Genomic DNA, 26,012 nt, shown 5'->3' with positions numbered 1-26,012 from the left:
ACACAGCCTGCACGAGCCCAAGTATGCCCTGGGACGGCCATGCTGGGCCCTCACATGCCGGCCCCTGCTGCGGCGGAAGCACACATGCGGCATCTCAGGCAGGAGCCCCGCAGAGAACGGCACCACCCCAACAAGCCACAGCCTCTGTGCCCTGGGCATGGCTGCCGCCAGCACTGTGGGACAGTCAGCTGGACAGGTCCACGGCCCGGAACCCCCAGGAGCCCAGGAGGGGCTGTGAGCAGGAGCATACTGGGGTACCATGGAAGAAGAAAGGAGAAAGAGCCAGGGATGGCCAGAGTCCTGGGCAAAGCCACGCTTGGCCTGGCTCACAGCCCCAGCTTGTCCCTCTGGGCACTGCGGCCCCAGAAAACCAGCACATGGGTGTCCCCGCTGGAGGAACCAGCCAGCTGCTCACTTTTCAGGCCAGAGATGCCACTAGCAGCACTGTCCAATGAACAGGTCTCCAGCCTGTGCACAGACCCTGATAGCAGCAGTGGGCATCTGTGTGTGCTAGGCATCCAGTGAGCTCCGGGCACAATGGGGGGGGCTCAGCTTTGGGCCCCCCATGCGTGGGTGGGTCTGCAAGGACCCCAGTTAGTACTCGAAGCCTGAAGGTAATTGTGGATGTGTCACAGAAATGGACAGGCAGTGAAAGGGCTGCTGAAAAAAAGGAGGGGTCTTGGAACCCCAGACTCAGGAACACTACTGGGAAGTGTCCAGTGAAACACATGGACAGAGCAATTAGGGGCTCCCTGGGCCCGCCTTTCCTTGGTCAGGTGGGGTGAGGCGCTGGGCCTGGGAGCTACAGGGGACTGCAGGGGGCTGTGGGGCTGCCTTCCTGACCCAGGGCAGGAGCAACACTCCCAGGGCGTGTGGGTGGGGCAGCTGCGTGCAGCAAGGGGAGCTGAGGCGGGTGGCGGGCACTGGGCAGAGCATCTACCTTGTTCCACCAGCCCCATGGTGGTGCCGGAGGCCGCGGTGGACATTGTGGCCGGAGCGGTGGTCTGTCTGCCCACTGTTAGCACCGGGTCAGAGACAGGGGGTAGGGGGCAGACACAAACGAAGGTGGGCGAGGTGGGGAGAGGAGAGACAAAGGAAGCAGAAGAAGGTTAGAGTCAAAGTCTGGGTGGTTGATGGTTCCAGAGTCCCTTTCACAGGGGAGTGGAAACGAGATGGGACCGAATGACACTAGGAAAGCGTTTGCCTCCTTTCTCCGCAGAAAACCCCAGCGGGGTCTTCTCTGGCTGCTGGGTGAGTGGACAGGATGGGACGGGACAGGACAGGACGGAACAGTCAGGACAGTTCCATTAGTAAGGGTGACAGTGTGTCCCAGCAGCACAGAATCACAGCAAAGGAACAGGATGAGGAAAGAGGGCAAGGACTGGGTGGACAGACAGACACCCGCACACGCCACGGGGCACACACAGGACATGAGGCAGGACAGTGAGGGGGCAGCAGGCCCCACCTGGACAACAGCACCCCTACGCTGGTCCCCCCGCCCTCCACTCAATGTAGTTCCAGGGCTCACAGAGGCGGCCCAGAACCCCTCCCCCGAAAAAAAAAAAAAAAACAGGCTTCCAGAAGATTCCTAACAACAAGGCCACAGCAAACGGAGCCACACTGAGCTACGGGCCGCGCAACAGACACTGGCGCCAGCTGAGGACACAGACCGACACGCCGAGACGCCATGTGCCAGGCTCCAGGAGCCCTGGGTGGTGGTGGGGTTGTTGGCACGGCTACTCTCTGCAAGGTGGTTCTCACCTGAGAAGTTTCTTGTGGCCAGCATGGTGGTGAGGATGGCACCCTGGGAAGAGACACAGGTGAGGCCTAGTAGTGCCCTCCCAGCAGTGCCCATGCCACTGGCTATAGGACACAGGTGTAGAGTTGCAGCAGCCACAGCCACTGCAGGCCAGCCCTGACTCAAGAACCATAACTCCAGCTGGGTCACCACAGGGACTTCCATGGCCAGCCCAGGCTCCCTGGAGTCTCCAAGCCAGGCCTGGCCTTGCCCAACCTCCAGGCAAGACTTCTGGCTCTGGCAGCCCCAGGGATGAGTCAGGTGCCCTACCCAGGCCCCTCTCTGCCCAGTATCCCCCTGAGCTGCCTACTCCTCTCCCTGCTCTGAGCACAGCATCAGCACTGCCCATTTCTCTCCCCTGTCCTGGGCTGGAGCATATCATGGCCACAGTTATAGGCAGCCACATTCAGAGCCATGTGCCAACGGGACTCCCCAGAGGGCCAGGCACCTCTTAGGAGACCATGCTGAGGCCACCCAGCCCACGTGTTCTGGCTGTAATATGGGGACCCTCAGCACACCCACTGCCACTGTTCACCTTGAGCTTCCTCCGCGCGTTGAACTTCTTGAGGCATTCAACAGTCTCCTGTCTGTGCATCATGGAGGCCACCGTGGAGCGTTGCTGTGGGAGAAAGCCAGTTACTGGCCCATTCCTGAGCCTCTCACTGAACCCATCACTGAGCTCATTACAAGCCATTTGAGCCATTCCTGCCCTGCAACCCCCGTTGTCCTCATGCCCATGTCCATCCCTCCTAGTTCTTCTTCGCTTACACCCAGGAGGACCCCACAAACCAAGTTTCTCAGCTGCACCCAAGAGCCCAGGGCCCCACGGGCTGAGCAGGACTCACGCAGACCCACGGGTGTTTGAGCGCCTCATGTGCTGTGATGCGCTTGGCTGGGTTGATGGTCAGCATTTGGTTAATCAAGTTCTTGGCCTCAGGGGTCACTGTGTCCCACTCGGGGGATGGGAACTAAGAAGGAAGCAGGTTTGTGTGTGTGAAGTGCCAGTAGAGAGCTCATGCTCCATCCCTGCCCTGGCCTGGCCCTGAGAGACTCACATCGTAGGCTCCAGCCTTGATCTGCTGGTAGAGCTTGTGCTGGTCCTCATCCCAGAAGGGTGGGTACCCCACCAGCAGGATATACAGAATCACTCCTGGGAAGGAGAGAGCCTCACGTGGTGGCCCAGCGGCATATCATGCAGCCCGACCAGGGAGGGGAGCCCTGAGTACTTCCACCCACCAACACAACATCCACAGGTGGTCACCACCCTCCCTTCCCCATGCTTAGGTGCTCGGATAGTCCAGGGGTCTCACCACAGGCCCAAATGTCCACGGGCTTGCCATAGGCCTCCTTCCGCAGGACCTCAGGGGACAGGTAGCCCGGTGTGCCCGCGAAGCCTGGGACATGAGGGGCCGTAAGGGGCCGTGGGGACCACCAGCAGTGCCAGGAGTCCCCACTCGCCTACCCGCTGGGCTCACCGAACCACGCCTGCTGGTCGCCCTGCACCTCGATGGCCAGGCCAAAGTCCGCCAGCTTCACTGCTGCCCCTTTACACTTGCTGGCCAGAAGAAGGTTCTCGGGCTGTGGGAGGCCACAGGTGCCGGTTTGGGACAGGGCAGAGCAGAACGTTAGCACAGCAATGGGCTGACCCCACCACTGACCACCCTGATCCCAACTTTGCCTAGAAACAAACACACTTAATTGGGCAAACCACATCCATCCCACTTTGCAGTACCCCATATCTACTCCATGACTTTGTACCCAACATCCATGACCCCTTCTCTCTGCCATGTCCATACCATCTCCCAGTACCCTATGTCCATCCATCTTCATAGTACCCCACATCTACTCCATCTCTTGTTATCCCAGGTCATCACCCCCTCCTGGTACTTCATGTCCACTCTGGTACCCAACATCTATTTAGTTTTGCAGTACCCCCTGTCCATCACCCTCTACTAGTACCCCATGTCCCTCCACTCTCCTAGTACCCCATGGCCATCCCCCTCCCCTGGTATCCCACAGCCATCTCCCCTTCCAGTAAACCATGTCCATCCACCCTCCTGGTAACCCACATTTATCTCCCCTCCATATACCCCACATTCATTCCTCCCTCCTGATTTCCCAATCCAACCCCATTGGCTTGAACCCCATGTCTATCTCCTCTCCTAGTACCCCATGTCAACCCACCTCCTAGTACATATGCCCATACCCTCTCATGGTACTCCACATATAACCCCCTCCTGGTAACCCACAACCATCCTAATTCCTGTTGCCCCAAATCCATTCCCCCCTCCTAGTACTCCATGTCCATCCCCCCAGTATCCACATCCTCCTCTCCTGATGAACCATGTCCATTCCCCACTCTTAGTGCCCCCCATCTATCCCTCTCTCCTGATACCCCACATCTATCCCCCTTTCCTGGTACCCCACATCCATCACCCCTCCTGGTATCCCACATCCATCCTTTTTCCTGGTACCCCAGTCTATTATTCTCTCATCGTAACCCACATTCATCCTTTCTCCAGTGCCCCACATCCATCCACTACTCCTAATATCCCAAGTTCATCCTCTTCCCTGGTACCCCACATTCATCCCCCCATTCTGCTACCCCATGTCCACCTCCTCTCCCACTACCCCATGTCCCCATCCCCTGCAGAGGCAGGCACAGGGACAGTGCAGTCCCATCTGGGCAGCGTCAAGCCACAAGCTCTTCCAGACTGGAGGGGGCTGTGCAAGAGCCAGGATGCCCATCTTCAGAGGCCCAAACTGGGGTCCCAGACTCCAAGCTGGCCACAGAGGAAGGACCTCCTGTGAGTGCCCACGGGCAGAGGGAGTGTAGCCACTTGCTTGGGACTGCAGCAAGGCAGCCAGAATACCTATCCTGTGTGATGGTGCCTGGAAGGCTCTGGGACCAGTGTAAACAACTGACCACCTGCAGCATTCTGGCAGCTCCTGGCAGCATCTGGTGAATCTGGTTCCAGAGGCAGGATGGAGCATCACATAGCCATGCCCTCATTGCAGGCTGGCTGTGCCAGGAGCTGCCTGCCCCACTCAGAATCCTGAATCTAGACTGTTCCGAGGAAACCTGGGACATGCAAGTCTACCCATTCCAGCCTCAAGCACCAAGAAGGCCTGAGTCTGTCTCCCCACACACCATGCTGGGTTCAGAGGGCAGTCTAGAGCCACCCCACGGGGACACAGAAATACGAGTGACTCCGGCCTCTGGGGCTGGAGAGACAAGGAGGGAGATGTTGCTTCCAGAGTGTCAGGGCTGCACTTACTAAATAGTGCAGCTGCCCCAAGGGCACCCTTGAGATGGGGAGAGGCTGAAGTTCTCAGGGAGATGATGAGGCCCTCCCCATTCCCCTCTGCATATATTACAGACCCCACCTGCCAGAGCCCCTGGAGCCTGAGGGCTCATGTGCAAATGGGGTCTTGTGCATGATCCAAAGCCTAGACATACTGGAAGGACAGGGCAGGCATGAACAGCTCACACATACACACATGGCTCACACAATGGCTCATACTTGCACAATTCACACACATGGCTCAAACACTCACACAGCTGACACATGCACATGGCTCTCACATGCACCTGACACACATCCCAGGGCTCACACACAGCTCCCTACCACCCATATATGCACATGGCTCACACATACACGATTCACACACATGGCTCATAATATGCACACGGCACACACAATTCACGGGGACATGTTTTACACATACATAACACTCATGCATGCGCATAAGTGCACATATGCGTGTGGTGCATGACTCATGCATGCATACACCTGCACAGCTCAGGTTAATGCTGAGGTGGACCACAGCCCACCTAGAGCAGGTGCCTCACTCACCTTGAGATCTCTGTGAACGACTCCCATCTGGTGGCAGTGGAGCACAGCCTCTAGGATCTGCTGGATGCAGTGGCTGCGAAGAAAGGCATGTCAGTCAGCCTGAGTGCAGGCAGGGCCACGGGGGCAGGGCCTGGGTACCAGGATTGCAGGGATTCCCCCAGGTAGCTCCAAGTGTGCTGGCAGAAGGGGCGTAGGGGCAGTGCCTGGCAGCCCCTTTCTGCCACACAAAAGGCCAGAAGCAGCGACACTGTGGTTAAGAGGCTGGTCAGGGCCCCTCAGCTCCCTGCTGGCCGGGGTCCCAGAGGGCATCAGCTGGAGGACAGAGGCCAGTGCTGCAGCCAGACGTGACAAAGGTGCAGGCCTGGGAAAGAGGCTGAGTGGGTGAGCGAGGGGCATTCCCACTCACCTGGCATCAGCTTCGCTGTAGTACTCCCTGGCCACGATGTCCTCGAAGAGCTCACCACCAGTCACCCTGTGGGGATCACAGGCCATGGCTGCTCGCACTTTCACTCCCAGCTCACACCCCACTGTCGGCTGTGGTGCCCCTGCTACCCACGCTGGGTGAGGAAACATCAAGACCCTGGGGGGCTGATTTTTAGGGCACAGAAGTCACCCCTCCCCAAACCAGGGAAGGAGTCCAAAAGGATAGTCACCAGGGTCCAGTCCTGGGGTTATCAGGCCACAGAACCACTTGTCCCTGCACCCACCATGCACATGGTCACATGTGGACCCCAGGCTGCCCTAAGCCAGGAATGCAGACAACATGGAGCAGAACCAGGGCTACACCATGTCAGGCCCAGCAGCCGCATGTCCTAGGTCAGCACCAGTCACAAATGGGGCTGGCTGGGACAGAGAGGACCCTTCAAAAGTGTTCAGACATGTGGGGCTGCCCAGAGCCCCTGCCCAGCCAGGCCCCAGGTTCCTTGCAGCAATGACTCAGGGGCTAAAGATAGTGCTATGGGGGTGTCTGGCTGAGATCATACAGCTAAGGGCAGCAAGGGGAGTGGCACCACCTCAGTCCTGCAGAACACACAGATCGGCACACGAGGGCAGGGGTCAGCTCCATACTACGTGCACCTCTGTCTCACACATTGAACATGCCTGCTTTCTCACAGTGTGCTCAGAGGCATGTATGCACACACAAAACATGGGTGTACATGCTCCAGGAACCATGTGTACTTCTGTATGTCAGATACTACACACACCTGCTTCCTCCTATGTGTACTCACAGGATGACGTGCATCCTGTGTCCACATGTGTACATGCCAGCCAGCAGCCTTCAATGAAGACACGAAGGAAGGTGGCAGGCACCCAGACTCCTTCCCCGAAGGGTGTCCCCCTTCCTCTTGCCCACCATGACCATGTTCTACATCACCTGCCCACAGCCCACCCGACACTCACAGATCGAAGACCAGGTAGTGGAAGCCTTCCTCGGAAATGCTGTCATGGAGGCGGACTGCAGGGACAAGACAGGCTGTGAGCAAACACCACACTATCCAGCCAACTGTTCTGCCATCCCAGAACAGAGCCCTTCCCAGTGGGCTATGCTGAATGGGCATGGGACAGGGGTGGAGGGTATGGTACGAAGGGACAAGTGAGAGAGTGAAAGGGGCAAAGGGGACCTAAGCCCAGAGAGCGTGTCCCACCAACCACCCTTCTGAGCACGTGGCACTGATGGCACTGATGGGGGCTGTTTCGAGGTGTGACTCACTTGGACTGTGTTTCCCTCCCCTCCATGCTGACGCCCAGCTCCTGCCCTGAGGTGCCACATCGTCAGGGTACTGCGGCTGATGTGACACTACTCACCCTCTACTGTCCCAGTCAGTTCCCAGACTTGGGTCCTTCTGCCAGGAGCCCCGCATACCTCCAGGTCCCAGCACATAACAGCCCTGGGCCACTGTACCCAGGCCCAGAGCTGCCCTCACTGCCTGCCTCTTGGGTGAACCTAAGCCCTAAACCAGCACTGGCCCCTCCCAGTAACTGGGGCTCCAGCTCCCATGCTGCTGCAGTCCCCTCCCCATTCAGAGCCATGTAGACACCCTCTAGCCCTCATGCCCAGGAGTAACAACTGCTCCCATTCCTGACATCTGTAGATGGTGACCCAGACTGGCCCAGATTCCATGAGGTCACTTGCACTTGCCCTGACTGTTCTGGGGGTGCTGGGCAGGTGCACCCCTGGGACAACCTCAGAGATCTCTGTTTATGCCCCAAGCAGTGAGGACCATGGAGGGTCAGGCCTGGGTGCCCCCACCTCAAATGCCATATGCAAAGCTGAGGAATGCCAGTACAGTACACTTTTCCCCATGGGGCCAGAAGGTCTATCCCAATGAGGGGCAGTAGGCCCCACTTCATGCAGAGAGGCAACTCTAAGACCTTGCAGGGGTCCCCTGTGCAGTTAGAGATGGGGCAACTCTCGGGCTGTACTGGGTCCCCCATCAGGACAGGGAAAGGTGGCAATGGCTCTAAAATGTATGTGCTGGGGTCCCGTTCTTGCCAATAAAGCTCTCTTGCCAAGGGAGCTCTCGGGTCATGGGATGGAGTCTACATGAGGTAGAAATGGAGGCGCCCAGCCCACAGATGAGGGTTTTCAAAACTGTCCTTGCCTCAGAGCCAGAGCTAGGGCATAGCAGGGAGGGTGTTTGCCTTGTACATGGCCGACCCAGGTTCTATCCCCAGCATCGAATGACCCATGCTCCTGAGCCTGCTGGAGTAATTTCATTACTTTCCTTTTCTTTTCTTTTTTCTTTTCTTTTCTTCCTTCCTTCCTTCCTTTCTTTTTCTCTTTCTTTCTTTCTTTTTCTCTTTCTTACCCTTCCTTCCTTCCTTCTTTTCCTTCTTTTCTTCTTTCCTTCCTCCCTTCTTTTCCTTCCTTCCTTCCTTCTTTTCCTTCCTTCCTTCCTTCCTTCCTTCTTTTCCTTCCTTCCTTCCTTCCTTCCTTCCTTCCTTCCTTTCTTTCTTTCTTTCTTTCTTTCTTTCTCTCTCTTTCTTTCTTTCTTTCTTTCTTTCTTTTTTTCCTTTCTTCATTTCTTTTTCTTTTATTTTTTTAGGAATAAAATCTGGGTCCATCCTGGGTCAGCTGCATGCAAGGCAAACACCCTACTGCTGTGCTATTCACAACGCTATTTTGAACAGTGGGAAAGGGTTGGGGTTATTTTAACGGTTTGAAGCAAACCTACCTAGCATGGATCTATGATCTCACAGGCAGAGGGGGACGAGGCTTCACCAGCCTGTCCAGGGAGTGAGTAAATAGCAGCAGGAAATGGCAGGGAGGTGCCTGAAATCCAGTGAACAGGACTCCCCTAGTCTTGCCCACTGCTTCCCCAAAACCTCGAACACCGACCACCCGTGCTACCTTGAGGGGCCGCACGTGCAGATAGATCTTCCCAGCAGGGAATGAGTTCGGCCTCCCCACATTCCCTAACAGCAGCAGAGGCCCCACATGTCCCAGGACCAGTTCTGAGGACCTGAGTGAGGCCTTGTGTCCTGGTCAGGATGAGGCAGTGGGGTGAGAGTGGGTATGTAGCTGACTGACAAAGGCTAACCTCCCCAGATGCTTATCTAGTGGGGCACTAGATTTCCGGGACACCAGGGTGGGGGGACAACTCTGAGCTCTGGGTCCAAACCTGTCCCTTGCCTGCTACAGACTTTCTGAAACCACCATGTCCAGCCCAACTCCTCTCTGAGGCCAAAAGGCCAGTCAGAACCTACTGCCCAGGGGGTCCACTTTTATGTTGGAAGAGGAGCACCCTGGGGGTCTGAAGGGATCCTAAGGAGGAGGAGGAAAAGGTTTGCTGAGGGGAGACTGGACCCCACTACCAACACCCCAGAAAATCCCGAGTACCCCCAGAATGACCCCAGGGCACCCCCAGAGTGACCCCAGAGCAACCCCAGAATGACCCCAGCACACCCCAGAATGATCCCAGAGCACCCTCGATTCCCACTGTGCCACTCACCAATGTTGGGGTGCTTCAGAAGGCGGCAGATCCGAGCCTCCCTCTCCAGCTTCTGATGATCTGGGGACAGCGGGGGACATGGCATCACCTTGGAACCCCAACAGCTAGGATACCCCCAAAATACCACATGGAAGAGGCCACTACTATGAAATTGCAGGGTGGGGCAGGGGGCCACACCTGCTCAGCCCTTCCAGATGCTAGGGACTGCCCATGCCCTCCCCACACCCCAGCACAGACATGGGGATGGCAGGAGCTGCTGTTGGGGCGGAGGGTGAGCAGGAGGGTGATATCTCCAGAGCCCAAGACTCTGGTGATGAGAGAAAAGGAGAAGACAGCAGCCCGGCTCTGCCTGTACCCATGTCTCACAGGAATCCACCTTCCACAGAGAGTCTGCTCTCACACTGAGAGCCTCCCTCAAAGGCATCGATTGGAGTAAGTAAAGGCATGAGCTGACATTGAGTGTTGAGGACATAGGCAGGTGGGAAACTGAGGTCACATGTCTCATCAGTGTGGAGGAAACACACAAGCACACTCTCATCTGATACATTCATACAAACACACATTCTCAGACACTCTTGTCCCCTGCAGGGCAGCCTGGACCAGGCGGGGGTCAGTGCTGGCCACAGGTGCATCAGGCAATGTCCTCTCCAGCCCTGTCCCATCTTGCTCCCCTGGCCCCACAAGCCCCCCACCTGCTCACTGGCTGTGGGTGACTCATGGAGGAGCCAGAGAAGGGACAGGAGGACGTGGGAGGATGCCTGGCTCCTTGCCAGCTGCCAGGAGCAGCAGCAAAGCTGTCACCACAGGGCCCCAGAGGCACTGAGCGGGGGTGGACCAGGACGGGGGAACAGGCTGCTCCAAGGGGACCGAGGGCAATGGGAAGATGCTAAGGAAGCCCACTCAGCAGTGTTCATACAGCAGCCCAGGGTGTCTCCCACCCACCAGGGTGATCAGGCGGCACTCACTAGGCACCTCAGCCTGGGGCCTACCAGTCATGTGACTGCTGCACCCACATACCCAGGAATCCCCCAGAGGGGCACTGGGCATCTAGGGTAACTCTGGGCCAACTGCTACTTAGGGCCCACCAGAGATAGGGAAAGGTAAGGAGAGAGGGGAAGGTGATGCCACATGTGATAGTCTGCGGACCCCACTAACAGCTGGGCAGCAGGATAGGGCCATCCCTGCAGCCAATACCCTACAAGACAGGAGGGCCCTGTTTACCCCACAGAAAGGCCTGCCCAGACGTTGGAAGGCCCATACACAGGATGGCCTTGCCTACCCCACAGGAAGGCCAACCTACCCACTGGAAGTTCCCACCCACCCCACAGGCCCTCCTGACCCTCCTGACCCAGAACATCCCTGTGGATTCTGGGTATATCACTGTGGGCCTCCAGTGCACTCCAGGGCCTCTGCACATCAGACAGCAGGAGACAACTTCCTAGAATCTCAGGGCCCAGGACGCGCCACATCACAGACTCTTACTGAGTTTCAGGACTGGACAGGCAGTGCTGCAGCTCAGGGACTGGGCCAGGTACCCATGTCCCAGAGCAGGGCCAGAATCTCAGGTCCCAGAGCAGGGCCAGAATCCCAGGTCCTAGAGCTGGCCCAAAACAGGAGCAATTGGGCTGTGCTGTCCTGGGCCAGGTCATGCTGATGCACCAGGCTTGCCCTGTGGTAGCTGAAGCCCAATTTTAGGACAGACAAGCCAGGGTGTCCCTGTCCTGACATAGAAGGTGGGAGACATGGTGGCCTGGAAGGTGGGGGACACCAGTTGAGTCTGGGCCAGCAAATCAGTCTAGGGCCAGTGGCACAACCACATGGGTACTTGATTTAGGGGACAGAAGGCCTCAAACTAACCTGGAACTGCCCCCTGCAGCAGAGATCCCTCAATTTTCAGGCTGGACATGAGGTGTGGGGTAGCTGGAGCAGTGCAGGGAGTCAGAGGGGCGAGTTGGATACATCATTGGGGGTCCCCCTAAGGGTTTCTGTGGCTCTTCCTTGGTCATATGCTCAGCCACCCCCCCCCCCCGCTGTCCAGGCTGTGCCCAGCAGTCCCCTCCCCACAGACTGCTAGATTACGAAGCCCCCCTGGGCAGGCAGAGAACAGGGGCTCCTCTGGGCCGCTGCAGCTTCTTCCAAAGGCTCTGTGGCAACCGGCAATTAGCTTCCAGGCTCAGCCTCACGACACCAGCCCACTCGGGCATAAGTGCCCGCCCCACAGCTGCCACTGTGCCCCCAAATCAGGGAATGCTGGGGCCTCATGCCACACAGGACCCTCATGAGAAGCCAAGCCCAGCACTAATTGTGTATAGGGCAGCTGGACCCAACCAGATCTTCAGCATAGAGAAAGGGGGTTCCCTTAGGCTTCCATTTGGGTCCTGGCACCCTGGAGAGACACTAGGATTCTGTCCCCTGCAGAGACACTGCAGGCAGTGACAGTTCAGCCCATGTAGGTCACTGAGCTGGGGACAGATGCTGAAGAAGCCCTGGCTAAGGCCAGGTCTAGAATGGGGGCTCCAGGCACTGCCCCACCGCAGCTCCTGAGCTCAGGAGAGAGGCTTAGGTGCCCTGGGCTCCTATTTAAAACCTCAGTTCCCTCCTTCCCTCTCCCTCACCCCAAAGATCTTGTCCTGTGACAATGCAGTGGCTGCCCTGCATCCTGCATCCCATGTCTCTGTCCCTAGAGGCCCAGTCCCAGGGCTGTGCTAGGGAAGGCAGAGATGCTATTTCACTGATCCTGGCAAAAGCCAGCAGAGGCCACGTAGCCAAAAGCACTGCATGGCTGCTCGCCACCTCCCGGGCTAGCTTGGCCTGCAGAGAAGGGCCAAGGGACCATCATTTGTCATCTCTCACCATCTCTTGCCCATATTTCTCTCTCTCCAAACTTGGCCCAACCACCTGTCCATGGAGCTCCAGCACAGTCCATTCAGGTCCTGACCAGCTCAGCCTGGTTATCTGGCCCAGGCTGAGGTGCAGCACAAGCTCCCTCCAACAGCTCAGTGGACCTTCAGGGAAAAACTGAGACAATAGCCCCACCCCAGGTTCGGATCAGGCTGAAACTGAGCACTGCGTCAGAGAGCAAGAAGGGCTAGAAGCAGCCCCATAGCCAAGCCCAGGTCCTCCATGTCCAGTCCCCTCCTCCAGGTCAGTCCACAGGACCTGGGAACACACTGGGATGGGCCAAGGTGGGCAGGGCTGAATAGGGTAAGATAGAGGTGAGGAGCAGGGGCAAGTAGGGGCTGTCTGGGGGCAGATATGAGTAGAGTTAGGTAGGGGCATGCAAGTACAGTGAATTCACCAAGGGACCATCAGGGCAGAAAATGTAGGGACAAACTCAGGAGGATGGACCTTGGGGTACTTGTTCCCCATCACCTTAGAGCTCATGGTTCTTGCTCCCCATCAACTCAGAGATCAGGGTGCCTGTTCCCCATCACCTCAGAGCTCAGAATAACTGCTCAACATCATCTCAGAGCACAGGTTATCTGATACCCAGCATCACAGATCACAGGGTACTTGCCTCCCATCACCTCAGAGCTAAGGGTACCTGCTCCCATCATCTCAGATCTAGGAGTACCTTCTTTCCATCGACTCAGAGTTCAAGCTACCTGGTTTCTACCACTTCAGAAATCAGGAATAATTGCTCCCTTCACTCCCATCACTCAGAACTCAGGGTACCTGCTACCCATCATCTCTGTGCAAAGGTACCTGCTCTTCATGAATGTGCCTGATACCATCACCTCAGAGCTCAGGCTACCTCTTCTTCATCACATCAGAGCTGAATGGTACCTGCCTTCCATCAACTCAGCTCAAGAAAACCTGGTCCCCATCACCACAGAATTTATGGTACAAGGTCATCATCACTTCAAAGCCCAGGATACCTACTCTCATCACCTCAGAGCTCAAGCTACCTGGTATCCATCATCTTAGACCTTAGAAATAACTTAGAAATCATCTCAGAATTCAGGGTACCTGATTCAATACCTCAGATTTCAACGTATCTGCTCCCCGTTACTTCAAAGCTCAGAGTAAATTTTCATCATCGCCTCAGAGATCAGGGAGCCTGCTTTTCCTCACCTCACAGCTCAGGTTAACTGCTCCTATTGCCTAAGAGCTCAGAGTAACTGAAGTAACTCATCACTGCAGAACTCAGAGGTACCTGCTCTCATCACCTTAGAGCTCAGGGTATCTGCACTCATAACCTCAGAGCTGAGGGGTACCTTATTTCCATCAACTCAGAGCTAAAAGTACCTGGTTCCCATTATTACCTTAGAACTCAAGCGCAATTGCTCCCATCACCTCAGAGCTCAGAGCACCTTCTCCACATCACCTCTGAGCTCAAAGTACTTGGTCCCCATTACCTCTGAACTCAGTATACTTGTTCTCAACTCAGAAGTTAGGGTACCTTCACCCATCACCTCAGAAGTAAGGGGTAACTGCTCAATATAGCCTCAGATTCAGGGTACCTACTCTCTTCACTTCACACCTCAGGCTAGGCCACCCCCATCACTTCAGAGCAAAGGAATAACTGCTCCCCATCACCTCAGATCTCAAGATACCTACTACCCATCATCTCCCAACTCAGGGTACCTGCTCAGATAACCTCAGAGCTCAGTGTACTTTCTCCCATCATCTCAGACTCAGGGTACCTGCTCTCCATTATCTCAGAATCTCAGAATTTAGAGTATCTGCACCCATTACCTGCTACCATCACCTCAGAGCTCAAGGGACCAGCTCTCCATCACCTTGGAATTTAGCATAACTGCTTCCCATAACCTCAGAACTCAAAGGTACATGCTCCCATCATCTCGGAGCTCAGGATAACTTCTCCCATCACTTCACAACTCAGAGTTCTTGCTCTCCATCACCTCAGAGCTCAGACTACCTGGTATCCATCATCTTAGATCTCAGGGGTAACTACTGCCATTACCTCAGATGAGGGTACCTGCTCCCCATCACCTATTTGCTCAGGGTATGTGCTCCAATCACCTCAGAGCTCAAGCTACCTGCTCCCAAACCACCTCAGATCTCAGAATAACTGCTCCCCAACATCTCTGAAATCAAAGTTATCTGCTCCCATAACCTCAGAGCTTAGGGTACCAGCTCCTAATCATGTCAGAATATAGGGTAACTACTCCCCATCATACCAGACCATAGAGTACCTTATCCCCATCACCTCAGAACTTAGGGAACTTTCTCAGATCACTTCAGAGTTCAGAATACCCTCTCCCATCAACTCAGAGCTCAGTGTACCTGTTCCCCATAATCTCAGAATTTAGGGTATATGCCTCATAACCTCGGAATTTAAGGTACCTGCTCCAATCATCTCAGATAACAGGTAACTGCTCCCATCACCTCAGAGTTGAGGGGTAATTGCTCCCATCACCTCCCAACTTAGGGTGTCTCATATCACCTCAAATCTCAGAGTACCTGCTCTTATCACTTCAGAGCTCAGAGTACCCTCACTCATCACTTCAGATCTGAAGGGTACCTGCTTTCCATCAACTCAGAGTTCAAGCTAACTTGTCCTCATTACTTGAGAACTCAGTGGTAATAGCTACCATCACCTCAGAACACAGGGGTAATTACTCCCATAACCACAGAGCTCAGGTTACCTGCTCTCCATTATCTGAGCTCAATGTACCCACTCTCCATCACCTCAGAGTTCAGGGTTCCTCCTCCCCATCACATCAGATCTGAAGAGTAAACGCTCAACATCACCTCATATCTTAAGCTAGGTTGTTTCCATCACCTCAGAGGTGAGGGGTAAGTACTTGCCATTAACTCCGGGTACCTGCTACCCATTAATTGAGCTCTAGGAACTTGCTCCCATCACCTCAGAGCTCAGGATACCAGATCCACATCATCTCATAATTTAGGGTAACTACCCCCCATTACTTCAGAGCTCAGTGTAACTGCTCCCCTCACCTCTGAGCTCAGAGTACCTATTTCCATCACCTCAGAGCTCAAGGTGCCAGCTTCCTTTTACCTTAGAATTGAGGGGAAATGTTCCCTTTCACCTCAGAATTTAGGGTACCTATCCTCAAAGCTTAGGGTATCTTCTCCAATCACCTCAGAGCACAGGGTACCTGTTCCCATCACCACATAATTTAGGGTAGCTGCTCCCCAACACCTCAGAGATCAAGGTACCTGCTCTCCATCAGTTCCAAGTTCAGGGTACATGATACCCATTACCTCAGGCTCAATGTTCCTGCACCCCATCACCTCAGAGTTCAAAGAACCTGTTCCCCATCACCTAAGGAATAAAGGTAACTATTCCACATAACCTCAGAGCTTAGGATATCTGCTCCCATCACCTCAGAGCTCAAATACCTGATCCCAGCACCTCATAACACATGTTACCTGTTCCCATAGCCTAAGAGCTCAGAGTAACTGCTCCTATAACCTCAGAACTGTGAGGTACTTGCTCCCACCATTTAAGAACTCAGGTTATCTTCTCCCATCACTTCAGAGCTCAGGGTACCTACTCTCATCACTTTAGAACTCAGGCTACATCATCTCCATCACCTCAGAGCTGAAGTGTAACTGTTCCCATCATCTCAGAATTCAAGCTACCTGTTCCTCATCACCTCAGAATCAGGGTACCTACTCCCATCACCTCAGACTTCAGAGTATCTGGTCTTCACCTCAGAGCTGATAAGTAACTCCTCATCACCTCAGTGCTCAGGCTACCTGTTCCTCATCACTTCAGAACTCAGGGTACCTGCTCGCCATCATCTCAGAATTTTGGCTACCTGTCCTCGTCACCTCAGAGTTCCGGCATATAAGACGACTTTTGAAACAAACAAACAAAAAAAAGTCAACCGAAAATCGGGGGTCATCTTATATGCCGAGTATATCCTGAAAAATGTTTCAATATGCCGCTAAACGAAAATTGTCTGAATATTGCCACAAAACGAATTTTCCAACTCGATCCTGCACCAATCACCGCTAAGCTGCTCGGACCGCCTCTCTAACTCAGCCAATCCAAGCAGGCTTTTTATGCATGCAAATTAGACAATGTTATGGACCCGAATCTACACTGTAAAAAGTCTGCTCAGGGGCCCGGAGAGATAGCACAGCGGTGTTTGCCTTGCAAGCAGCCAATCCAGGACCTAAGGTGGTTGGTTCGAATCCCTGTGTCCCACATGGTCCCCTGTGCCTGCCAGGAGCTATTTCTGAGCAGACAGCCAGGAGTGACCCCTGAGCACCGCCGGGTGTGGCCCAAAAACAAACAACAAAAAAAAAGCCTGCTCAGATTGGCCAGAGTCAGAGAGGAAGTCTATTACAGTATAACCTTTGAACCTTTGCTTGTTGTGATTGGCTCACTGTGGTACATACAGTTGCAGCACAGGAACCTGTCTGATACAGCAAATATAGGCCTAAACCTATGTTTTAACTGCAAAATTAGGGGGTCGTCTTATACGCCCAGTCATTTTATATGCCAGAAAATACGGTACCTGTTCCCCCATCAACCCAGAAAACAGGCTACCTGTTCCCCATCACCTCGTAACTCAGAGTACCTGCTCTCCATCATCTAGAAATTTAGAGTACTTGCTTCTCATACTTCAGAGCTCAGGATACCTACTCTGCACCACCACATATGGTACCTAATGGTACCTGCTCACCTTCACTCTGAATTTAGGGTATCATCTTATCACCTCAGAATTTAGGGTTCCTGTTCCCCACCACCCCAGACCTCAGAGCACATGCTCCTTATCACCTCAAAATTTAGGGTACCTGCTCCATTTCACTCAGAATTTAGTATACCTGATCCCATCACCTCAGAGATAAGAGTACTTGCTCCCATCACCTCAGAGCTCAGAATATCTGTTCTCCATTACCTCAAATTTCAGAATACCTGCTTCTCATTACCTCATATCCCAGAATACCTGCTCCCATCATCTCAGAGCTCAGGGTACCTTCTTCCATCACCTCAGAGCTCAGGGTGTTTATTCATCACATAGTTAACCCTAGGCCAATGCACCTGTGAATTGATAGTCATCTCTTCCTGGGGTCACAAAACTGTCATGGAGCTACAGATTATCCTGTCACCCCTGTAGTGCCTGGCCCTGGCTCCATACCAACAGGCCCATGTGTCCACAGGACATTCGCACCCAGAATCAGCCAGCTGAATGCCCTTTGCCCACTACAGTCTCCTCATGCAGCCACAAAGCATAATGACCAACAGGATCCACCTCACAGCCTATTCTTCACCCCTGCTCCTCCCTGGGTCCCACACTAGGACCTTCCATTCAACCCCACTGGCTGAGTAATTAATTGCAAAAGTCTGTTCTCTCAACATGTTGCTCAGTGCTGCCAGATGAAACAAAATGTCTGAGAGAAGCGACATTTTGGAAGCGCCAAGAATGCTCCACTGCACAGTGCCGGGTGGAGGGTGTGGCTGTTCTCGCCCTGTCTTTGCTGCCTAGTTGAAGCAAAGAAAGTGCCAAGTCAGGGTGCCCCTCAACGTGGCTCCTGCAGGCTCCTCTCCCCCTTCAGAGCTGGGAATCAGGGCATTTGGCCGCCCTCTTGTTCCCTACAAGAACTGGTGCCGCTCCTCTCCAGTCCCCAGGGTCACTCCTGAGGCCCTGGATGAGGGAGGGCCCACCTACCTGAAGTGGTACCAGTTCAGGTATCAGAGACTGCAAAGGAGGGCAAGGGAGAGAGGGAAGAAGAGGAGGGGAGAGCAGGAAAAGAAAAAAAAGGGAAAGGAAAGGAGGGTAAGGAAAGGGAAGAAGTAGAGGGAAGGAAGTGGGGAGAGGAGGGCTAACGAGGGGAGGGGAGGTAAGAGGAGAGGTGATGGAAGAGAAGGGAAGGGTAAAGTATAGGAAGGGAAGAGAGATGGGGAGATGAGATGAAGGAAGAGGAGAGGAGAGGGATTGAGGGGAAGAGAGGAGGGGAGGGGTGGAAGAGAAAAGGAGGGAAAGGAGGAGGAAAGGAGGGAAAGCAGGAGGAAAAGAGGGATGGGGAGGGGAGAGAAAGGGAAGGAAGGTGAGAGGAGAGAAGGAGAGAGGAGAAGAGAGGAGAGAAAAGGAGGGGAGAGGTAAGGAGAGGAGGGATGGAGGAGCATACCCACACCCCTACTGCCCAGTCACAACTATGCCTGCTATTTCCCAGTATACCTGCAGGCACCTACCTGACTCTGCCTTACCTACCTGATGCTTTGGACACACTGGAACAGGCAGGACCTTTCCCTCCTCCCTCAGGCATCCGATCCAGAAGGATGGGGCTGCTCACTGGGCACCCTGAACCCACCAATAACCAGGGCCTGCCCACGCCAAGCCTGACTGAGGGATCCCCACCCCCTGCCTTCATACCTACCTCGAGCCGACAACTTCTTGGTGTTGATGATCTTGGCTGCATATTCATGGCCCGTGCAGAGCTTCACGCAGCGGCGCACCACGGAGAAGGCGCCCCTGCGGGGAAGCAGAGCTGTGACTGTCCTGCCAACCCATGGCCACCAGATGCGGCAGGGCAGACCCTCTCCCATCCTGCATCACCCTCTTCCAGCCCCACCCAACCTCACTGCACTCTCCCATCCCCACTCAACCATCACATGCATGTACACTCCCCTGTGTACACATATGCAGCACACATGAACAGTCTCACGTGGCCCCTGAAGAGCTGTCCAGGGGTCTTGGGTACCATGTAGACCATGGAGCATTTTGACTATCTACGGGTCCCAACACTCTGTCCCTGCCTCAGAGACTCCCCCAGACACGTGAGCCAGGAAGCACAGACTACGGGCCCAGTCACTGTCCCCCAGTGGCCCCACTGCATCTCCTTTCTGTAAGAAGGACAGGATGAGGACCTTTTCCTTACACCAACACTGCCCTGGTCAGGTGGAAGCAGAGAGGGCAGAGCAGAATAACAAACAAATGGTCTACTCCAGCAAAGCTTCCTGTGAGGAATTTCCTGTAAGGGACAGCATATGGTCACCTGGTATCATACAACTGAGCTCTGACCTGACAGACCTCAAAGAGGCCCTGGTGATAGGCTCCACGATGGGGGTGATTTAACCCTGGGGAAGACATAGTAACAGCTCAGACCAGCCACACCCCCAAACCAGGCTCCCACCTGCCATCACAGGCCTCACAGAGGAGGTGCCCCTCAAGGGTGAAGGGCACTGTGGCCCCCACCCAGGGACCTAGACTTGCTGGAGCATTGGATCATGGAGACTTTTAGGGGCACAGTCACTGTTAGGAAGTGAAAGGGTGTCTGTGGCAGCTGCTGAGTGCTCCTGACAAGAGCAAAGGTAGTGGATTTCCAACATCACTAAAAAGGAGACACACTCTGGTTACCAGCTTTCCAGTCCCTGAGCACCAATAAAAGTGAAGCCTGAGCACAGAAGCTAGCCCTGAGCTGCTGGATGTAGACCTCAAATAGACACATAAATCACCAAGAACAGAGGAGATACAAAGTGTGAGCCCGGGGCCGGCGAGGTGGCGCTAGAAGTAAGATGTCTGCCTTGCAAGCGCTAGCCAAGGATCAGGACCATGGTTCGATCCCCCGGTGTCCCATATGGTCCCCCCAAGCCAGGGGCAATTTCTGAGCGCTTAGCCAGGAATAACCCCTGAGCACCAAACGGGTGTGACCCCAAAATAAAAAAAAAACACATTTGGGGCCGGGCGGTGGCGCTAGAGGTAAGGTGCCTGCCTTGCCTGCGCTAGCCTTGGACGGACCGGGGTTCGATCCCCCGGCGTCCCATATGGTCCCCCAAGCCAGGAGCAACTTCTGAGTGCATAGCCAGGAGTAACCCCTGAGCGTCACCGGGTGTGGCCCAAAAACAAAACAAAAACAAAACAAAACAAAACAAAAAAGTGTGAGCCCAACATGTACTGAAATGGAACTGGAAATGAAAACTAGACCAAACCTCAAAATCCGTGGAGATTAAACAACACACCTCCAAATTATACACACATCACACCAGCATCAAAGATACAAATTTTCAAAATATTTCTAACAAGTGAAATGCAGTAAAACATCGAAGTGTGTGGGATGCTGAACAAACGGTACTTAGAAGGAAATTTGTAGTATTTGGTGCATCTATTAAGGAGATTTAAAGTAAATAACAGGCTTCCACATTGGAAAATGAAAGAGAAAATCAGGTCAAAGAAAGATGAAGAGGTACTGGAGGAGGAGCAGGTAGGGTGTTTTCCTTGCATACAGCCGACCCGGGACTGATTTGGATTCAATCTCCGGCATCCCATATGGTCCCCTGAACCTTGTAGGAGCGATTCCTGAGCACAAGCCCAAGAATAACCTCTGAGTGTCTTTGGGTGTGCCTACCCCTGAAAAAAAAAAAAAAACTACACAGATTGAGAACAAAACTAAAACCATCCTTACTTCATGGCTGGTATGATCAACTAAGTAGAAAACCTAAAATAGGGGCCGGAGAGATAGCATGGAGGTAAGGTGTTTGCCTTTCATGCAGAAGGTCATTGGTTCGAATCCCGGCATCCCATATGGTCCCCTGAGCCTACCAGGAGCGATTTCTGGGCATGGAGCCAGGAGTAACCCCTGAGCACTGCCGGGTGTGACCCAAAAACAAAACAAAACAAAACAAAACAAAACAAAACTAAAATAATCCAGATTACTCTAATGAGCAATTTTGGCCATGTGGTTGAATACAAGATTAATAGACAACCATGTACTTATAGACCAGCAAAAAAACAAATTTGAATTTTAAATTTTAAAAATAACCTCAGCACACAAGAAGTCAGTCCTGAGGAATAAATCTAATGAAAATATCCAAGATCCAGATTAGTAAAACAATAACATCCTGATGAAATAAATTAAAAAGTAGTTTCTCCATGGTCACTGCTGAAAGGCTGGATATAATCAGGCTGAAGTCTGCCCAGCTTGATCTATAGATTCAATATAGTCAGAACCAAAATCCCAGCAAGTTATTTTGTTACGATCAGCAAAATGAACCTCAAGTTCTCCTACAGAAGCGAAAGACCAATACAAAGTTACAAAACTGAGACCATTTGACCTCAAAACTCCTTTAGAAAGCTGCAGTCCACAGGGATGGGCTATGGTGGAAGCTGGCGAGGAAGGCTGGACCACATGGATGGGCAGACAGAAGCCCTGCACCACTTGGTCTATCAAGCATGATCTACTGGTCCACCTGGTGATGCCACATTGCCAGGTCTGAGCATCGCCCAGCCAGGGGTCCTGGGAGAGGAACTCAGCCCCCAGCACTGCCTTGAAACCCCACCAAAATCACTGCAGTTTAGGGAGAGAAGGGAGCAGATTCATGGAACAGACTTCAGATCCCGAAATAGACCCTCACAAGCACAGTCAAGGGATTGCTTTATGGAAACATGATTTTCAATACTGTTAATAATAGGTTTCATCAGGACCAGGGCCATAGCACAATGGGGAGGGCAGTTCTCGATTTGCACATGGCCGACCCAGGTTCCATCCCTGGCATTCCATAGGGTCTCCCGAGCCTGCTAGGAGCAATTTCTGAAAGCAGAACCAGGATTTTTTTTTAACACCACCACACTCCCCACCAAAGAGCTCCTGGCCCTCCACCATAATCACAGTGACTTCCTCCTCAATTCCAAGCCCCCTTCCTGTTGCCATAATAAGCTCAGTTCTAGAAACCAGTTCTCAGGCATTGGCTTTCTCTTACTGTTCCTTTATACCCTACATACGAGAGAGCTCATCTGTGTCTGTACTTCTGACTGGTCCAGTTCCATGCTTGTAGCGGCAAAGAGCATGGCTTCATCTTTTTCTTATTGCCAAGTAGTATTCCATTGTGTGGAAAGAAACCAGTTTCTTTATTCTGTCATTTATCTGATCTTGGGCACTTGGTTTGTTTCAGATTCTGACTCTTGTGGGGTTTTATTTTTCTGTTTTGATTTTTGTTTTGGGGGCACATTCACAATACTCAAGGTTTAATCCTGGCTCTGTACCAAGAAATCTCTCCTTGCAGGCTTGGGGGATTATATGGGATGCCAGGGATCAAACCTGGGTCCATCCCAGGTTGGCAGCATGCAAGGCAAATGCTTTACCACTGTGCTACCACAATGGCCCCGGTTTCTTTTTATGCTTTTAAAATAATTTATTTAAGAACTATGATTACAGAATTGTTTATAGTTGGGTTTAAGTCATTGAATGTACACCACCCTTCGCCAGTGTAGCTTTCCCACCACTAATGTTCCCCATTTCCCTTCTCTCCCTCCTCCTGCCTGTCTCCAGGATAGGCATTCTGCTTCTCTCTCTTCTCTTCTCTCTTCTCTCTCTCTCTCTCTCTCTCTCTCTCTCTCATAGTCAATGGTAGTTGTCAGCATCCATTCACTGTTCTGTGTTAATCTTGTTTTTGATTTTTGTTTGAGGTCTCACCCAGTGGTGCTCAGAACTTACTTCTGGCTCTGCAAGCAGGTATCAGTCCTGGTGATGCTCTGGGAGCCATAGATGGTGCTGGGGATTGAACCTGGGTAGACTGAGTGCAAGGCAAGCACCTTCCTCACTGTATTAACTCTTTCCCCAATTTGGTGAATAGTGCTATAGTGAACAGAGTTGTGCCTATGTTAGTCTTTTCAGAATTGAGTTTTGTGCCAAGAAGTTGAACTGCTGTATCACATGGAAGCTCAATGTATAGTTTTCTGAGAAATGTCCAAATGACTTTTCAAAGAGTTTGGACCAATTGGCATTCCCCCAGCAGTGGGTGGGGATCCCTTTCTCTTGCATCTATTGTTCTTTCTGATGTGTGCTAGTCTCACATTGTTGTCTCACATTCTCTTTTTCTCTCTCTCTCTGATTTGTACTTCTCTGATGAGATATAATGCAGCAACTTTTTTCACATACTTATTTTCCATCTGTATGTCTTCCTGAAGGAGTTTCTGTTCATCTTTTTGCCCCATATATTGACAGGGTTGTTTGCTTTTTCCTACAGTTTTACAAGTACTTCCTATGTCTTGGATGTTATGCCTTAGTCAGATGAGTGGTGAGCAAATATTGTTCTTCCAATCTATGGGGTGCCTTTTGATTCTGGTCACCAACTGATAACAGCAATTCAGCAGAAGATAGTCATATTGGAAAATGGTGCTAGCTGCAGATTGAATGTTTGTCTCCCCCACTACCACCACCATTCATATAGCAGAATCCTAACCCCTAAGGGCAGGGCAGTGGGAGGTAGATCCTATAGTAAAGCAACTAGATATGCTTACTGCACCCTTATGAGTGAACCTGGTCCCTTATAATAACCAAAAGCACCTCTATTCATCTCCCAGAGGAAAGATGAAGCCTCCATCTAATAAGCAAGTGCTCACTAGACACCAACACTTCAGAGCAATAAAGCTGAACACACGTTCATATTTTGTTATTTTATCTTTGCTTTTGATTTTCGGGCCACAACCAGTGTTACTCAGGGGTTACTGCTGTCTCTACACTCAGAAATCATTCCTGAGGGAGATAAGGGAAACAACCAGGGATAGAATCCTCATCTGTCACAAGCAAGGCAAAAGCCCTCCCTACTGAACTCTCTCTGTCCCCAAATGTTTGTTGTTTATAAGAAAACCCGACTCATGGTTATTTTTTTATTTAGTAGCTTCAATAGATTAAAACAGTAGTAAAACTAGTTGTTACTAGGACACTAAATAAAGAGAGCTCTTAAACTTTTCACAAAATTAGCTCCAAATGAATTATAGGCATAAGTGTAAAGTGCAAAGCAATGAAAACTCCCAGAAGTTAACACAGGAGAAAAGTTGGGTCACCTTTGGTTGGTGATGACTTTCTGGGGACACAACAGCAAAAGCAGGAGCCAGAAAGAAACTATCAATATACCTGTAGAAATATAAACTCCAAGAAAGATGATTTCTGAGAAGGAAAAGACAAGTCCAGGATGGGAGGAAACAGAACAAAGGACTGTTACCCAATCAATATATGCTCAGAACCCTTCAAATGAAGCTGTTTGTGTAAGAAAATAAACAGTCCAACTTAAAAAAATGAGTAGACCCAGACATGCTGTATGCAAATGAGATAGGTGGCAGATAAGTTAATGAAGAGATGCCCCCACCAAATGCTCAAATGCTGCCTAGGACAGGTGAATGTCAGAGCAAGGCTGTACTGGTACCTGTTAGAGCAACCAGCCTGGACCCTGACATCGTTGAATGTGGGTGAGGGTGTGGAGCCACAGGAATGCCCACACATGGTGGATAGGGAGCAGAGCCATGGAGCCCCATGACAGGACAGCCTGTAAGCCCCTAACCAGACAAAACACGCTCTTTCCTCAAGGGTTCCATGAGCCACTAGGAAAGTTACGTGCATTTAAAGTCTAAACCTAGGAGCCGGAGCTATAGTACAAAAGGAAGGATACTCACCTTGCATGTGGCCAACTAGGGTTCGATCCCTGGAGCCCACATGGTTCCCTGAGCCCGCTAGGAGTAATTTCTGAGCACAAATCCAGGAGTAACTCCTGAGCACCACCAGATGTAACCCCAAACCAAAAATGTCTACACATGATTTTTATGTGTGTAGACCATATTACAATATTTTATTATGCATTATTTTTATTCTTCGATGTACGTATTTTTATTACTTAATTTACCATGATAAGACTTAAGGGCCCAGAGAAGAGCCTAGTGCAGGCTAAAGGGCCAAGTGTGAACCCTGTTGCCACCAACGATGGCAGCTTTTCTCTCTGACCCAGCCTGCAGGTGACTTCCTGCCCCTAAGTTTGTGAGCACCACAGCTAGGACCACTTCTGCCTTCTGCTTCACGGGGATCCCCCTTCTAAGCTTTCACTCACCAGGGGCCATCAGCAGCCCAAGAGGAGCTGTGTGCATGTGGGTGTGGGGACAAGGAAGCAGTGTCTGGCACCTCTGCCTGGACAGAGTTTTGGACTTCAGGAGCTGAGGGTAGTTGGAGTCAGGCCAGGTTCCAGGGCCAGCACCAGCCCAACACATACACTATTGAGAATCAGCGTCCCAGCTCTAGGTCTTGCAAGCCAGTGCCAACACCCCCTAGAGGAAGGGTCATCATGGGAAATGGGGTAGTCCCCTTTTGTCACCCCAATGGCATGATGCATATCATGGGGGACAGAGGTAGGCTAAGATTCTATAGATGAGACCCTGAATGGCCCAGAGCCCCCTAAAGCCAGCATGGGCACAGGCCCCAGGGAAAAGCAGGCTCTGAGGTTGTACACCTTTTACATACATCTGGGCTACAGGGTGTAAGGCCCTACGGGTGTGGCAAAGGAGCCCAGGGGGCCCAGAGCAGACAAGAGGCTGGTTTGTCTCCTCAGTCCACAGGGTCCCCAGCACCTGACAAATATGAGTTCGCTGGTGGCCTCATGAAAGTGCTTCACACCATGCCCACAAGTACCCCAGGATGAGGCCTGAGGAAGCTATCAGACCTACCTTCTGGGGACACTCACATCACTGCCAACCACTG

At 52.5% G+C, this 26,012-nt stretch overlaps 1 protein-coding gene across 13 annotated transcripts in view; it reads right to left on the bottom strand.

The window, feature by feature from the left end:
• CAMK2B (calcium/calmodulin dependent protein kinase II beta) overlaps positions 1–26,012 on the bottom strand; it is a 70,258-nt gene that overhangs the window by 11,110 nt on the left and 33,136 nt on the right. For 8 of the 13 annotated variants that reach the window (XM_049789638.1, XM_049789639.1, XM_049789640.1 and 5 more), the window contains exons 2-13: positions 18,930–19,024; positions 9,609–9,668; positions 7,057–7,111; positions 6,062–6,127; positions 5,656–5,728; positions 3,274–3,376; positions 3,109–3,192; positions 2,854–2,948; positions 2,644–2,766; positions 2,334–2,417; positions 1,762–1,804; positions 941–1,015 (exon numbers count right to left, since the gene is read on the bottom strand). In XM_049789638.1, coding sequence (XP_049645595.1) covers positions 941–1,015; positions 1,762–1,804; positions 2,334–2,417; positions 2,644–2,766; positions 2,854–2,948; positions 3,109–3,192; positions 3,274–3,376; positions 5,656–5,728; positions 6,062–6,127; positions 7,057–7,111; positions 9,609–9,668; positions 18,930–19,024 — 956 coding nt within the window. Of the gene's footprint in view, positions 1–940; positions 1,016–1,761; positions 1,805–2,333; positions 2,418–2,643; positions 2,767–2,853; positions 2,949–3,108; positions 3,193–3,273; positions 3,377–5,655; positions 5,731–6,061; positions 6,128–7,056; positions 7,112–9,608; positions 9,669–18,929; positions 19,025–26,012 lie in introns of all 13 variants that reach the window. The other 5 variants (XM_049789641.1, XM_049789643.1, XM_049789647.1 and 2 more) reach the window with 2 other exon arrangements.

Source organism: Suncus etruscus, chromosome 15 (assembly GCF_024139225.1).
Source record: "Suncus etruscus isolate mSunEtr1 chromosome 15, mSunEtr1.pri.cur, whole genome shotgun sequence".
Lineage (NCBI taxonomy): Eukaryota > Metazoa > Chordata > Mammalia > Eulipotyphla > Soricidae > Suncus > Suncus etruscus.
The sequence above is the reverse complement of the archived record's forward strand: the minus strand, read 5'-3'. Positions and strand labels throughout refer to the sequence as shown.